We start from the raw sequence: 15,588 nt of genomic DNA, 5'->3' as shown, positions 1-15,588 counted from the left end.
TTGGATCACTTTTAAAATTAGCAACAGGAATGCTGCCTCTCAAATATTATTCATCAAATATTCCCTGTAGTTCTCTTTGATGCCTCCTCCTCTCTGACCCGTGGTGTTACTCAAGGCTCCACCCTCGGCCTCCTGTTGTTTCACATGCTTCCACAGGCACTTATCACACAAAAGCACAACATTCATCATGTACAATTAAAAACCAACAAAGAACTAAAGTGCTGGATGTCCCAAAGCCACTGATAACTAATTATCATTTTCATTGAAACTGATTATCAACTCAACAAAGCATTAACAGAACTCAAAAGTAAAAAATAGCGCATTTATTCACAAGCATTACAGCAAACATTATAATGTGTTTTATTATATTTAAATGTAACAGATGTTTTCACACTATTCTCCCGAGGAAAATGGACTTGGGATATTTGTCTCTCAGAGAGGACCACTGCACGAAGAAATAGTCTGATATTGGGTAAAGGATTTTCCCCGTGAGCGACAGCGTCTGCACCCGACAAATGCTCTCCACATAAACTATAAGGACTTTCTTCATTCCCAGAATTCCTAGCAGGAGTGCTGCCACACACAGGGGAACGCAGGTCCCCGGGCCATTGCACAGCACCTGAAACAACAGACAGGGAGAGAGGAGGAGGGGATGAGCACATGTCCAGGAAGTGACACATAGTCAGAGTTATATAAGCTACATAGAGATTTGGAGTCAGGTGACATGTGCTGGGTAAAGGAACAATTGGATGATGTGTTTTCAAATCAATATATATGTAATCCCTTGTGTCCACGACAGCGACAGACGGATTTAATTTATTAAAAAAATAAATCACGTTTTTCCATGACAAAGAGAGGTGAAGGGTCTAATGTAGAAAACTGATATCCATGCACTAATGTTTCCAAAGAACAGTGCATGTGGAACATATTTGGGTTTGGCTAAATATGCATTCATTTTAATATGTTTATGTCTTTTGTAGATACTTACAAATGTTTTATCGTTTAAGATTTTTTCCAATCTGGCTCACAGTTCAGACATCTGTCTCTTTAAAGTATGATCAATGATAACTATTGTTTGAATTGGTTTGATCTGTATTAAACCTTGGCCATTATACCCATGACTAAAGCACAAGCGCTTAAAATGGAAGTCAATATATCTGTTTTTTTTGTGTCTTTATGGTTTATCAGAGACTCACAGCTACAGCAGTGACTACCACCAGCTGTGATGGAGGTCACAGGTAGACACTGATTTATTTGAGTCTAACTAGAGGAGCGGACAGGAAATGATGCATGTGTTAGTTGTTAGACCTTCGGAGAGTTGAGAAGTATGCTTTTAGCTTCACATGACGGAGCATGAACATGTATCATCCCTCAACACTTGAAGAAGTGTGGTCTGAAGTTTAAAAAGGCAAAAAAACGAGAGCATGTGTATGAGTCAGTGAAGGCAGCTCAGTGAAACTCAAAGAGGGGGGAGGGGGCTGGATGAATAAGTGGCCTCAGGGTTGGAGGAAGCTGAGGGAGTTGAGGGAGTTTGGGTTTACAGGAAACCAGACGGAGCTGCTCTGGAGTCTGGAGAAACCATCACACAGTCACACAGACACAGAAATCATTCTCACAGCTCAACGACTGACAAGGAACCGTCACTTTGCTGAATGAAATGCTTCATGTAGCAGCAGATATGAGCATTAGGACTACAAACACTTCACTTTTTAACTCTCATTTAGGTGGTCAGTGCTGTGAAGTAAATAAAAGGGAAATATTCCAGAGTCTACCATAAACGTCAGCAGATTTCCCCGCTTGATGTTAAGCTCCATCTGGCTGCAGTAAAATGAACTCACGCTAGTTAAGATTTCCATCTCCAGAGATTTCCATACACTTTCATAATCTGGTTATTGTCGGCTTTCTTTAAGTAGTTTCTAACTAAATAAATATGAGAAACACAGAGTTACCCCAGCAGAAGAAACCTGATTTCATGGCCAACATCATGGGATTGCAATGTTATTGGCAATTCGTCAATAGACTGCATTTATATAGCGCTTTTCCAGTCGTTCCCCTGAAGCTGCTATACATATAAGTGGACATTCATCCATTCACAAGTTCATAGAGGCAGTCTCCCACACAAAGTGCCTCCACTGGTATCAACTAACTACATATTTAGTTTTAGACATCCCTGTCTTATGTATTAATTAATTAATTAGTTCTGCTTCTATGTATTTAAATATGACTGTTTTTAAAGTTGTCTTTAATTTACTCAAGTGTCAGGTATCATATTACATCAAAAAATGCTTTCGTTTCATGCTATTCGAATAGATTAGATGTATTTTATTTTTCTCAAATTGCTATTTATTTTTGTCACAACAGGCATTACATTAAAAATGTAAAATCTTATGTAATGTAAAATAGAATAAATAGTATTCAAATAAACAGTAAATATGTACAAATCAACAGTAGAAAATATATAGTGTATACCAATGGAGTATCCAAAGAAAACACAATATAATATATACAAAATACTTTAGAATCTAACTTGCAATTAAATCTAAATGCAGTGAGGTAGTGTGAGTCCAGATTACAACTCCTGAATTTCTTAATTTAAAGACACTTCTGTGCAGAATCAGTGCGCATGAGAGCGACTGCAGGTTTACGGCGGGTCAAACCGCGCTGCCTTCACAAGAAATGGATCATTTCTGGGAGGACTGCCCTGGCGCCAAGTCCCCGGCTTTGTTTGGAACCAGCCACCAAGAACCAAAAAGTTCTGTGGAGAGACGCTCACAAGTCTGCTCTCACAGTCATTCTGCATTTCCTTCTCTATTTACAAAAGATCTACAGCCACATACACTTATCCCTACAATAGTGTACTTCTTTGTTTTTTTCTAATGGAATGAGAAAATGAATTACAGATTACGTGTTCTGGTTCAAAATGAGATGTGTTTGTGTTTGTATAAGTGACAGTTCATCTTCCTTGTTGAGAAAGATACCTGCATTCTATAATACTATAATAAAGGAGGCCCAACTACATGAGATGGGTCCAAATACTTTTTTTTCTATAGTACATTTTTGCAACATTCCTATGTCTACTTCATTGAATGGCATTTGGCACTGATTAACTTTTATGTTGTTAAATGAGCTATTAATAAGACTGATGTCGTGTAATTCAATGAGCATGACCACGTTGTGCAATATTTGTCAAATGATAGCACTGTACATGAATGAGAATGTCTCAGTGTTAGTTTGTTATCTGCATATTATGACCATATACTAGGTACAATCTTAAAGCCAAGGCTCCAGATTAAAGGCCTGAAATAGTAGAAGGAATGCTTCAAGTGTCTGAGTGATGTTTCTGTGTGATAACAGCTCCCGTCTGCACTCTGTCTGCACTCACCACGTCAGGTCTGAGTCTGAACACCAGAGGAAGGGAGAAGCGCAGGGCGTGCAGGGTGCTGAGAACTGAGGAGCTCCAGGACTGAAGCACCTCCCGGCTGCGTGGGATCCGACAGATGGAGAACTGGGGATCAAGGGCACATGACGTCACCGTTTGCATGTTGAATTTGGGTAAAACTGGCTCATATCACAGAAAATGAGTGTAGGAATATATATTATTCAAATGAATGTACGGCAATACTGAATACTCTTTCTCATCATAGGGTTTTCTCAATGGGTATTCAGATATGCATAAAGCAGGTATTCATTTAGTGTGTTGCATATGTGTGGGTGGCTGTGGCTCACTGGATAGTGTGCTGGGCTTAGAATCAGGGTTCGAGTCCCACTGCAGTCAGCATGTTGTTGTGTCCCTGGGCAAGACACTTCACCTCTAATTTCTCCTGTGGGGATTGTCCACAGTACTGAATGTATGTAAGTCACTTTGGATAAAAGCGTCTGCAGTAATGTAATGTAATATGTATCCCTGGCTCAAATGATGTCAAAAGTATAAGAAAAGCACAAATAAAGAGCGTACTTCTGCCACCTGCTGGTGAGTACTAACACTCCCAGAAGATGCTGTATTTGGTAAGCAAAGACTCAAATTTGTCCAGGGCTGGGGATGGCCTTAGTTAATTAAATTCTAATTAGGTCATCCAAAAGCTAATTGTCAAAGACGATACATTTGTGCAAATCATTTAGAACTGTACTAACACTTTGGTTTTCTTCAAAGGGGACAGGATGTTCTAATTTGCTTGATATGTCTGAGCAGATCATATTGGAGGAGACATTTCAGTAGTGAGTCTTGACATAGTTAGGGACATGGACCGAATGTCCTCCTACTGACAGCTGTGTACCTGTGACTCAGAGTCTGAGTTCTGTTTAGAGCTTTCGAAGGAGCAGATTTTCTCCTCACTCATCCTGTCAGTGTCGGCGATAACATAGTGTCGAGGTGTGTATCCTACAGAGAGGGACTCCATCAGCCGCAGGATCTCTGTGGTGTGACCACCTGGAAACAGATAACACAAACTGTCAACAAATCATACACACATGACGGAGCATAGGACTTAGTTGGAAAAATGTTGGCAAGACCATCCTTAGTATATTCAATAAACTTGTATAATATTATATATCTCCAGATGTAGTATAACAGTGGCAAAATACACAGAAAACACCCTAATAATTTAGGTCTGTTTATCATGTTTTGATCCAGCTCAATTTGTTCTAATGAAGATGATTATTAGTATAACACCACAGTTATATTTAATGTGATGTAGTGTTTCTGTTATCAATATTACAACCAGAGTTATATTATATATAAGAAAAAATAAGCAAAACCACTCTCAAGGTTGTTTTTGGAATTTTCTGATTTGTTGTGTTTGTTTTTTTAAATAGCTTCTTATAAGTTTAGGAATGGTATGTTTACCTGTTGATCAAGCTTGTTCATATTAATGGTAAATACTGTCTGTACAAATATTAGTAGGGCAGGAAAATATTTATTTAAAAAAAGTTCCACCCCCACTTTTACTGATAACTTGGCACAGTCCAGTGCAGTAACGCTACGTGTTGTTAGCGCTGATGCTAAGGAAGTAAGCTAACTGTTAACGAACTTTAAAACGTTGTCTACCTGTTCGCCCTTATGCACTAATGAATATCTAAAGGTTGGCAAGCACAACACATGTCTTTAATCATGACTGAGGTACAAGTTAAGCTTTTGACGGCTACTCTTCTCTGCAGATAGCCTACCTGAGGAACTGTATGTAAATTAATATCATTATCGTTACCTGACCCTGCTACGACCAGAACAGCGACCGGACCTTTGGCTCCAGGCTTATAGCTTGATCCCGTCTTTACAATATAATATAAACGGATAATAAATAATAAACACATAAGTCCAACAGCATACACGGCTCCTTCCAAAAACGCCATGACAGCTACGGCAGCTCCGGAGGACCAAAAATGACCAAAACACATGGAATTTGGTTTATGATCCCTGAGTTCAGAATTTCAGCCACCTCCCTCTCAAGCTGAGTAGATTGTAGCATTGTATCACTGCTAAACGGTTATACTATACTTATTATATTTGCAAGTGTTGACACTCAACTTGCCATGTTGACACTTAATGTAATCCTCCTAGGATTACCTAATAGTAAGTAGGCTAATGTTTATGTTTGTAACTACACGTGGTCAGTGTTTATCTGCTGCTGGCCTCTCTAGCCCTGATGCACCAACACTGGTAGAACATCTTCAGGAGCCAATAGGACACATTACAGGATCTGAGTGTCAGTTTAATAATGAAGCATGCAAAGCCTATTACAAATTGGCCTCTTACAACCAAAATGTTTAAAAGGAAATAAAATATGCTTCACCCTTCTTGTTCTATTTAAGGATGAATGCTGGTGTCTACTTTGGTTGTTGCAAAAGCATCTGTACTGCCATTGATTTGAAGTGTGGAGAGCACACATTGTTCACAAATGGTGCATTAAACTCTCATAAAGACTCACCATACATATGTCATTGAGAGCATGTTTTGTGTTTAGTTCAATGTTCAGTAAAAATTATGTTTGTCCTTTAAACTTTCCTTTTGTACAAATAGGCTATACTGAAATATGCTGAAATGCGATACTTGGTACACTCCAAGCTCAAATTATTTACTAAAGGTAATATTTATCAGGAAATTCAACAACGTCATTGCAGTTTTTCCTGCAAGCTCTACTGGCTATGGAAAAAATAAACTCCAGACGCGTTATTTTCAGATAAAGCGGAGTCTCCGGTTTTTCCCACGGGACTTGAACGCAGCATGTGTTCAGACAGCGGAGGCTGAGCAGCATCAGGATGGGCGGCTAGCATCTGTCTGAGTCTCGGCTTTAACGGCAGCATCCTGAGCATCTTCATGACAGGTGGGTAACACACCATCATCACAACATACAGTGTATTCAGTCTCACTGTGCACGTGCATGGTATATGTGCCTGTTGTCATCAGTGTGTGTGTGTGTGTGTGTGTGTGTGTGTGTGTGTGTGTGTGTGTGTGTGTGTGTGTGTGTGTGTGTGTGTGTGTGTGTGTGTGTGTGTGTGTGTGTTGTGCGACTGTATGGCAGAACGACAGCGGTCGTGCTGCAACGCTACAGGTGTACGGGGGCTGTCTACACACATAGACACACACACACACACACACACACACACACACACACACACACACACACACACACACACACACACACACACACACACACACACACACACGACCTTGTCCTTCAGATGATCAGTGTGTGTGCAGACAGAAGGTCATCAGGAGACGCAGCTTGTCCCGGCGGACGATGTCCTCTGATTGGTTATCACCGATCTCATTCAGCAGATGATGGGTTTCATTGATGGACACAGCAGCCCGCCTGTTTTTGACTTGTGCAACCTAAAATGTTTTCATATTAATGACATGTACGTGATCAATAGCATTTTTCAATTCATTATTAACTATAAATGAAGCTGTTAATTTCAACTAATGAACCAGAATTTGGCACCACTAATATATGTATTTAACAAAAAGCACATTTAAGCTCCAGATCATCTACTACCTTGTGTGGTGAGATTGTCTTTGCCAAATGCTGTTCTAAAGGTAATCAAAATAAAATTTGTGTTGACACTTAAAACTCAATCTGGATTACGTTTTAAGTGTCAATACAAATCTTATTTTGATTTTCAGTTGTCAAAATTGACTACAATCGATGCGATCAAATGCTGTTTATACATGGTCATTCTACCTGTAATGATGCATGCGATTTAGCCCCTCTTTTACTTTGCTCTTTCCTCCCTTAGACCCACTGAAATCCTCCTAAGCAGAACACCACAGAAGAAGACAGGGAGGCAGGATGGACTCCTTCTCCATGATGGGCAGCAGCAGGAGCCCTGTGTTCTTCACAGCTCCGTCCTCTCACCACCACCTCCAACACACACAGGCCTGTTTCCTGCCCAACGGCACCAAGAGTGGAGACACAGAGTCTTCCCGGCCCACGGTGGCCATCCTGGGCTCCGGGGACTTCTCCAAGTGCCTGACCATCCGCCTGCTGCGCTGTGGCTTCCATGTGGTGGTGGGCAGCCGACACCCCAAACTGGCAGCGCAGTCCCTTCCTCATGTAGTGGATGTGACACACCATGAGGACGCTGTGGGGAAGTCCAACATCGTGTTCCTGGCTATCCGTCGTGAGCACTACTCTGTGCTGTGGGACCTCAAACACCTACTGGAAGGTAGATACTTACACATATACACACTTAGAGCACTGTCATAAAAATGTATTACAGCATTAAATCATGCATTCTAATTCATCATGCTTTTGAATCTTACGTAGAAATTATCCGGACTGACAAAAGTGGAAAATAATAAACACATGTTATTTTTATTTATTATATCAGTCTTACAAAGAGGAACTTTAAAGATGAATCAAATTCAATGTTGTTGCTAATGTTGTGTAAAACAATAATTCTACGAGAAGTCTGGAGGTCCCTTCTAGATATCCGATACTCCAGGAGGGTGTCTTGCATTATTAAGTTTAACTACAGAAATCCTGTGTGTGTGTCTTGCCGTGCAGGAAAGATCCTGGTGGATGTGAGCAACAACAGGAGGATGAACCAGTACCCCGAGTCCAACGCTGAGTATCTGGCTTCACTGATGCCAGGCTCCATCACCGTCAAAGGCTTCAACGTCATCTCAGCCTGGGCCATGCAGATGAGCTGCCCCAAAGACGCCAGCACACAGGTAACATAAACACATTCAATTCTTTGAACAAACTAACAAACAACAAACCTAACACAAGGTCCATTTACAAGATTTTTCTGCAGATTTCACTGGGTTTTCACCATCTTGTTCATATGTAACCAACATGGCTCGGTTATGATTATTGGACAGAACAGCCTGAGTTCACTTCAAGGCCAACAGGCATCTTGATTTAGGATCTGCGTCTTGGGCTATCGAAGGAGACAGAAGCCAGCATACTGCATGCAACAGAGACAATGACAGTTCAATCTGCCTTGCTGGCTATTTGAAGCCTTCATTTTGATCAAATTTAGGCACAGATTATAAAAAAGCCCTCACATCCAGAGGAAATTAATTCCTATAGAGGGAAGTCACAACAATAGAGCTGCCCGCTTCTGAAATAATCTCCCAGCCAGTCAGCTATCATGGTTAGGATTATAAAATGAGAGGGCAGCACTTCAGATGTGCAAGTAAGAAGCTTCTCAATTAAATGTATGAGTTTAATGGAGAACCCTTACAATCAGATATAATGCAAGAGAAGAGACTATTATTTCAGGATTTAGCAGGGGAGAAGAAATTGGAGTGAATAGATGTGCGAGAGGACAGGTGGAAAAGAATAGTGTGGATTAAGGGCTATAAACGATAAAATAACTATTCCACACAATCACAGGTAGTATACACTCATAGTTCATGATACTATTAATCAGTTTGACATTCTATAGGTGATTATGTCCTCATCTTCCTACTTGTCTTCTCTGTACGTCCAACCTCCAGGTGTACATCTGCAGTGACTCGGTGGAGGCTCGGCAGCAGATCATGGAGTTAGCCCGCCAGCTCCACTTCCTGCCGGTGGATATGGGCACCCTGTCTTCCTCTCGGGAAATTGAGAACATTCCCATACGGTTATTCCCCGGCTGGAAGGGCCCCGTGCTCGCTGCCGTCGCCCTCTCCATCTTCTTTTTCGCCTACTCATTTGTACGAGACATCATCCACCCGTATGTGAAACACAAGCAGAGTGACTTCTACAAGATCCCCATAGAGATGGTGAACCGGACTCTGCCCACTGTGGCCATCACGCTGCTGGCGCTGGTGTACCTGGCGGGTCAGCTGGCCGCCGCCCACCAGCTGTACTACGGCACCAAGTACAGACAGTTCCCCCACTGGCTGGAGGGCTGGCTGCAGAGCAGGAAGCAGCTGGGCCTGCTCAGTTTCTTCCTGGCTGCCGTGCACGTGGTCTACAGCCTGTGTCTGCCCATGAGGAGGTCTGAGAGGTACCTGATGCTCAACACCGCCTACCAGCAGGTCAGTGGGGGGGCTCAGAGTGATATGCTCCAGGGAAACAAGGAGATGTGTGTTAATGTGTTGTCTTTGCTTTGATTAAAGAGGTCCTATTATTGGGGGTATTGAGGTTTTCCCTTTCCTGTAGTGTGTAATAAAGGTTTTAGTGCATGTAAATGGTGTGGAAAGGTTAAAATCCCAAAGTTCCATCCAGAGGGAGTTTCTCTCCCATAAACTCCCCCCCCCCTTCCTTAAACATCTCCATTGGTCTCCTTTGTTTGCTTCAGCAACATGGTGACATCACTATGTATAACACTTGCGCTTCAATTGGCTAGCGCTCCCACACATTGTACGTGAAAGAAAATCAAGGGCCATAATCCATAATTAAAAGACGGTCATAGTGATTGATTTCATCCCAAGCCTCCTCTGTGTGTGCAGGTCCACGCTAATGTGGAGAACGCGTGGAACGAGGAGGAGGTGTGGAGGGTGGAGATGTACGTTTCCTTCGGGATCATGAGCCTCGGGCTGCTGTCGCTTCTCGCCATCACCTCCATCCCCTCCGTCCACAGCACGCTCAACTGGAGGGAGTTCAGCTTCATACAGGTACGACACCAAACAGGGGTGATGCTTGGAGAAACTTATTGTCAGGCAAATTCTGGGGTCATAAGGGGTCCTTTTCTAAGATTCCTAAGCAGTAGAAATCTTCAGTAGAAGAAATGTTTGGGCTAGAATTTCCCTCTGATGCTTCATTAGTAATGGATATTGCAGAATGTGGGGTGTTGTACAGTGTAGGGGGGGGGGAAGAGTAGTAACAGTGTATGGTGGATTTGAAGTTTGTCACATGGAAATCATCAGAATCAGAATATTTTCATATCTTGGGTTTTGTGGCCGTTGCTAAAAATATAAATAAAAAAGTATACGAGGTGTGTGCCTGGCTCTCCTCTCTGTGAGTGAATCCCAGCAGTTGTTGCTGTATATCCCATAATGAGTGTTCCTGTCTTTACTCCAGTCCACGCTGGGCTACATCGCTCTGCTCATCGCGACCCTGCACGGCCTGCTGTTCGGCTGGAAGAAAGCCTTCGAGGAGGACGCCTACCGCTTCTACCTGCCCCCCAGCTTCATGGTGGCCCTGGCGCTGCCCGTGTGTGTGATTCTGGGGAAGGTGCTCATGCTGCTCCCCTGCGTCGGCCGCAAGCTGCACCAGATCCGCCGCGGCATGGACAGCAGTCAGAACCGCTGCCAGCGCCTGGAGCCCGTGGGCTCGGCTGCACACGTCTCTCCGGAGAGAGTCACCATCATGTGAGCTTTCCCACATACACTGCCATATCTAACTGGTGTATGTGAACACATTCACATGATCCAAATGGTATTCTTTGTTCCTGTGATCAGTTTGGCCGTCTGTGAATCCTGTTCTTAGTAGCTGTTCATTATAACTGCCCTTGTGGGACTGTCATGTTACAGTTTGTCCATCTAAATGGTAAAATGGAATATCTTGTCAATATTTCTTTAACACTTTGTTCCTGTCGTTGTGTTCTGGCAGACATTAGACTGAGGTACAGTTTACTTTAAAGGAAAATTCAATACATTTTACAAGTTCTGCTCGGCCTGTTAAAACATCAGAATCTTCTAGTCTTATTTCAAAGTCAAGAAAACAAAGATAATGCAGCATAGGTCTCATTCAGAATCATTCAAATATTACACGATGAGTCCATCAACTGAGTGCGTTTAATCAAGTTTAATGAGCTGCTATGTTCATAACTTTTAATATGTCTTAGTCAAAAACCTTGAATTATGTTAAAACACTCGAGTTTTGTATACAGGAGTTTCAAGGTAACTGTTTAAAATCTGAGCTAAATAACTAGTCATGTTTACCCATAATTCCCTTCCTTAAGCTTCCCAAAGGTTACGCGTCATGGTTACACAGGTTTAAGTGTTACTTTACTAGATTGTGTTTCCATAAATAAAACATTCCTAAAGGTTAATATAGTTCTGCACTTTAAAAACTATTTCAGAGGTACATGTGTGTCCTTAGGAGTGTCCAGCAGGTGGCTGTGTTACAACACAAATTCAGAGGAAACAAAGTTTAGAAACACATTTCTAACAAATGAGTTTGAATGTGAGAAAGAGCCAAGAATCAAAATGTAAATTATAAAAATATTTTTAATGAAAACACTTAATCTCACATTACAAACATAGAAAATAAAACTCAATTCACAACACATTTGTATCTCAAAGTTTAAGAAAATTGTATAAAACTAAGTCAACCCTTATAGTAACTTTGTGTGGATGTTTGAGTTGTGGAATAAAATGTCAATGATGTAATGTTATCTGGCTCGTGTTCATGTAAGTGATACTTTAAAACTAAAGTGAGAATAAAATATTTTTACCTGTAGCAGTGTAGAAACTTTATTTCAGAGCACTGTGCACCAGAGTACACTTAATTAAAAGGACATTTAAAGATGAAGCACAATAAAGCCCCATAGGGTTAAGAAAATACCTTTACAATGTTTGTATCATGAGGAGCCACATATATACCAGATCTCTGCACAACACACAATACATTTAACTTTACACTGTTAAGCAAATTGAATGCATCTATTCAGGCTGAGTGAGCCATATGAATGAATTCAAAGCTGTTTTTATTACAATAAGTGCTTTTCTCGTTAGAGTCACATAAGCCGAATTGAAGCATTACATCCTCATGATAGTCTAACAGTGTCATTTTCGTAAGGCACATTGTATTTTCGTAGATAAACAGGAAGGCACTAAATTGTGTGTTTTTTTTCAACGAGATTCAGCATTAAGATAAGGGCATTCCACGTTCTAAAATGTTCCTAAAAACATGTCAGTGCACCTGTTCATAAAACAGTCTCATGTCTGGGAGCTGATCTGCTCCAGCTGAGGCACCAGCTCCTGAGCAGTCGGTCTGCAGCGACCGTCCCCGCTCCAGCAGCGGCAAAGCAGAGTCCTGCACTGCCGGCCCTGCTCCGACTGGAACACCGGGTGCTCCTGGACCGACGGCCGCAGATTGTGGGCCACCACCGCGTAGAGCACGTGCTGCCGGTCCCCGGTGTAGGGCTGCTCTCTGGTGATCAGCTGCCACAGAGTGATCCCGAAGGAGAAGATGTCTGCTTTAGGAGACAGCCCCTCTCCTTTCAGCAGCTCCGGGGCTCTGTGCGTGTACGTGCCGCCGACGTGGCTCAGATGCGGGCTGAGACAGCTCACCTCGCACCTGAGGTCCAGTTTCAGAGAAGAACCGAAATCTACTATTTTGCACACGTCCTCCCCGGACACCAACACGTTGGCTGGCTTAATGTCCAGGTGCAGCACGCTGTGTGAGTGCAGGAAGCGCAGACCGCGTGCAATATCTGTTGCATACCTGAGGCACCTGTCATCCAGAGGGTCACACCCACCGTAGATGATCTGCTGCAGGTTTCTGTCCCCCACAAACTCCATGAGCACCGCTCCGATGCTGCTATCGTCTCCAAAATCCGCTGGCATGCAGGTGGTGGCCGCGATGACGCGCACGACGTTCTCGTGGCGCAGGTGCGCTGCGTTCAGCTCGGCCCAGAAGCTCTGACGGGACGCCAGCTTGTTTTTGGTGCACTTCTTGACTTTCTTCAGCGCTACAGTCTCTCCGAAGTAATCCGCCTTGTAGACGGATCCGAACCCTCCGGATCCCGCAGGCTGCACGGAGCGTAGTTCCTTCCAGTGGATCACCGTGGACCAGAGCCGACTGGCAACCTTTCCGTGGAGCCGCTGGACGGGAACCTGTAAGGTGGATCCGGGGTTTCTGGTCAGCGGGCTGCTGCAGGTCTCCAGGTCCAGGAAGGGGTAGAAATCTTTGGGGAGCAGGCGGGTGACGGGGATCGGGGAAGGCATGTTGGGTGGGTGTGTGTGAGTGCAGTCTGCTGCTGACTGATCAGCTGGCCCTTCTTCTTTTGCGGTTTTATGGTCGGTAGCAGCCAGCGTTAAAGGTGCATTACCGCCCCCTAATGTATTGGAGTGTGGACCAGAATTATCTAACCAAAAAAAAGAAGAAATTAAGTTAAATGTTCTTTATTAACTCTGTTTGTCTATCATTTGTGGTTGCTTTGTACGTATACCCCACTACAATACAGAGGTATATGGTGTACTTTTACTCCACTACATTTATTTAATACCTTGTTATTACAGATTTTGATTAAGGATGTGAATATATAATCAAGTGTTAAATCAGACTTTAGTTCCACCTGGGGTAAATTCACAAGCTACCCTGCAGTATACAAAGTCATTCAGACTAGCTGCACCTTTACCAGCTTTGAGAACACTTTAATGATCAATCATTATAAAACATATCGTATATATTATTCTGAAATGGACCAATCTGCACAATGAATACTTTCACTGTCGCTACTTTCACTATATTTTGATGTGAATACTTTCTACTTTTACTTGAGTAACCTTTTGTAATGCAGTACTTTTACTGAAACAGAGTATTACACTCTGGTACTTCTACTTTTACTCAAGTACAAGATCTGAGTACTTCTACTTCTGAAGAAGGTGCACACAACTCAGAATCTCCACTTCTCACATCAACCTTAATTACCCAGCAAGCTGGGCAGTAACTATCTTTATACAGTTGTGTCTTCATCAGGGTCCTGGGTGTGAGACGGAGTTTGAGGAGACTCAGAGGAGCCCCTTGTCATTTAGATGAACAGTTAACAGATCAATCACAACACAAATATCATAACACACGTCCACCATTTGTTATTTAATGAAAGAGCCTTTCAGAATTGTACCTTAACACAATGTTCATTGTACACCAACTCTCACAACACAATATGACCACACACAGTGTTGCTCAGTCCTCATGATGTAACCCTGGTAACCTGAGAGCACAGCAGCAGGCTGTGGACATGTTGCTGTAACTCTGCTCTGTGTCTTCTGTCTCTTCTGTCTCTTCTGTCTCTGCAGGATGTCAGTGTCTCGGAGCTGTTTGTGCTGCGTCAAATATCTGATGTTTGTCTTCAACCTCATCTTCTGGGTCAGTATGTGCTCTGTCCACTCTGTCCATAGTGTGCTCTGTCCATAGTGTGCTCTGTCCACTCTGTCCTCAGTGTGCTCTGTCCACTCTGTCCTCAGTGCTCTGTCCACTCTGTCCACAGAGCTCTGTCCACTCTGTCCACAGAGCTCTGTCCACTCTGTCCACAGTGTGCTCTGTCCACAGAGCTTCTGTTTAACTCTGACTGTCACACACAGTCAGAGTCACTCCATTATGTTGCTCACGATGTGGGATATCCCAGGTTTGGAGCAATGCATTGTGGTTAATCTGCATTCCCATGTGTTGTGAAGCTTGGAGGCTGCGGGCTGTTTGGCATTGGAGTGTGGCTGTCCTTCACCCAGGCAGAGTTCTCCTCCCTCCCCCTCTCCTTCCCCTCCCTCTCTGCTGCCAACCTGCTGCTGGTCGCCGGCGGCATCACCATGGTGACGGGCTTCCTGGGATGTCTGGGGGCCCTGAAGGAGCAGCGTTGCCTGCTGTTCATGGTGAGGGGCCACAGGAGGGGGGGCAGGGAGATACTGAATGATACGTGATAAAGTGATCTCAATTCAATATCAGCAGTAGGGATAATCTGCAGCTCTAAAGCCTCTCCTCTCTCCCCTCTCCTTTCTCCTCACCTCTCCCCTCCCCTCTCCTCCTCTCCTCTCCTCTCTTCACTCCTCTCCTCTCCCCTCCCCTCTCCTCTCCTCATCTCCTCTCTCCTCTCCTCTGCAGTTCTTTGTGATCCTCCTGCTCCTGGTCCTGACAGAGGTGACCCTGGCCTTGGTTATTCACATCTTCCACGACCAGGTAAGCTCCACTTTTACATTGAACACACACACTGGTTTCAGACAGAGGGTGAAAAGAGGTGCTTTTTGAACATGAAAGTATGGAGACATGTCCCAGGAGAGACACTACATACTGATATACACCTGCACATCAGCAGGAGAGGACTCTTTAAAGTACAGATATTACATACTGATATACACCTGAACATCAGCTGGAGAGGACTCTTTAAAGAAGAGACATTACATACTGATATACACCTGAACATCAGCTGGAGAGAGGACTCTTAGAAAGAAGAGACACTACATACTGATATACACCTGAACATCAGCAGGAGAGG

General features: G+C 43.3%; 5 protein-coding genes across 5 annotated transcripts in view; 2 read left to right on the top strand and 3 right to left on the bottom strand.

Annotated features, from left to right (window-relative positions):
* Positions 1–308: 308 nt before the first annotated feature.
* alg14 (ALG14 UDP-N-acetylglucosaminyltransferase subunit) lies at positions 309–5,379 on the bottom strand. Its single transcript, XM_010789997.1, has 4 exons — positions 5,202–5,379; positions 4,275–4,426; positions 3,383–3,505; positions 309–619 (listed from the first exon to the last, which is right to left on the bottom strand). The coding sequence occupies exons 1-4, from the start codon at positions 5,344–5,346 to the stop codon at positions 389–391; spliced, it is 651 nt and encodes a 216-aa protein (XP_010788299.1). The 5' UTR covers positions 5,347–5,379; the 3' UTR covers positions 309–388.
* Positions 5,380–5,993: 614 nt separating this feature from the next.
* steap2 (STEAP family member 2, metalloreductase) lies at positions 5,994–12,202 on the top strand. The gene is made up of 7 exons (XM_010789886.1): positions 5,994–6,077; positions 6,174–6,317; positions 7,231–7,659; positions 8,001–8,167; positions 8,939–9,466; positions 9,881–10,045; positions 10,452–12,202. The coding sequence occupies exons 3-7, from the start codon at positions 7,284–7,286 to the stop codon at positions 10,743–10,745; spliced, it is 1,530 nt and encodes a 509-aa protein (XP_010788188.1). The 5' UTR covers positions 5,994–6,077; positions 6,174–6,317; positions 7,231–7,283; the 3' UTR covers positions 10,746–12,202.
* Positions 12,203–12,228: 26 nt separating this feature from the next.
* Positions 12,229–13,386, bottom strand: mos (v-mos Moloney murine sarcoma viral oncogene homolog). The gene has a single exon (XM_010789419.1). It carries the CDS (start codon positions 13,322–13,324, stop codon positions 12,314–12,316), a length of 1,011 nt encoding a protein of 336 aa, XP_010787721.1. The 5' UTR covers positions 13,325–13,386; the 3' UTR covers positions 12,229–12,313.
* Positions 13,385–15,588, bottom strand: part of plag1 (pleiomorphic adenoma gene 1) — a 16,057-nt gene continuing 13,853 nt past the window's right edge. Inside the window, exon 4 of the mRNA XM_010789601.1 lies at positions 13,385–13,464. The gene's annotated coding sequence lies outside the window, so the exon portion shown is untranslated. The remainder of the gene's footprint in view (positions 13,465–15,588) is intronic.
* The window catches only part of LOC104962706 (tetraspanin-9-like), a 2,301-nt gene continuing 1,023 nt past the window's right edge, over positions 14,311–15,588 (top strand). The window contains exons 1-3 of the mRNA XM_010791217.1: positions 14,311–14,468; positions 14,777–14,968; positions 15,198–15,276. Coding sequence (XP_010789519.1) covers positions 14,400–14,468; positions 14,777–14,968; positions 15,198–15,276 — 340 coding nt within the window. The 5' untranslated portion in view covers positions 14,311–14,399. The remainder of the gene's footprint in view (positions 14,469–14,776; positions 14,969–15,197; positions 15,277–15,588) is intronic.

The sequence above is a fragment of the Notothenia coriiceps genome, unplaced genomic scaffold, assembly GCF_000735185.1.
Source record: "Notothenia coriiceps isolate Sejong01 unplaced genomic scaffold, NC01 NC01_scaffold00000286, whole genome shotgun sequence".
Classification (NCBI taxonomy): domain Eukaryota; kingdom Metazoa; phylum Chordata; class Actinopteri; order Perciformes; family Nototheniidae; genus Notothenia; species Notothenia coriiceps.
This window is presented reverse-complemented; position numbering and strand designations above follow the sequence as displayed.

What these genes read in the sequence shown, in the direction of transcription:
- alg14 (XM_010789997.1), bottom strand. Translation starts at nt 5,346, where the DNA reads ATGGCGTTTTTGGAAGGAGCCGTGTATGCTGTTGGACTTATGTGTTTA. An exon ending in ACTCAGACTCTGAGTCACAG is followed by an intron (nt 3,506 to 4,274) that starts GTACACAGCTGT and finishes CTTGATCCCCAG; the next exon opens with TTCTCCATCTGTCGGATCCC. An exon ending in TCAGACTCAGACCTGACGTG is followed by an intron (nt 620 to 3,382) that starts GTGAGTGCAGAC and finishes CTGTTGTTTCAG; the next exon opens with GTGCTGTGCAATGGCCCGGG.
- steap2 (XM_010789886.1), top strand. Translation starts at nt 7,284, where the DNA reads ATGGACTCCTTCTCCATGATGGGCAGCAGCAGGAGCCCTGTGTTCTTC. An exon ending in CCAAAGACGCCAGCACACAG is followed by an intron (nt 8,168 to 8,938) that starts GTAACATAAACA and finishes TCCAACCTCCAG; the next exon opens with GTGTACATCTGCAGTGACTC. An exon ending in TCAACACCGCCTACCAGCAG is followed by an intron (nt 9,467 to 9,880) that starts GTCAGTGGGGGG and finishes CTGTGTGTGCAG; the next exon opens with GTCCACGCTAATGTGGAGAA.
- mos (XM_010789419.1), bottom strand. Translation starts at nt 13,324, where the DNA reads ATGCCTTCCCCGATCCCCGTCACCCGCCTGCTCCCCAAAGATTTCTAC.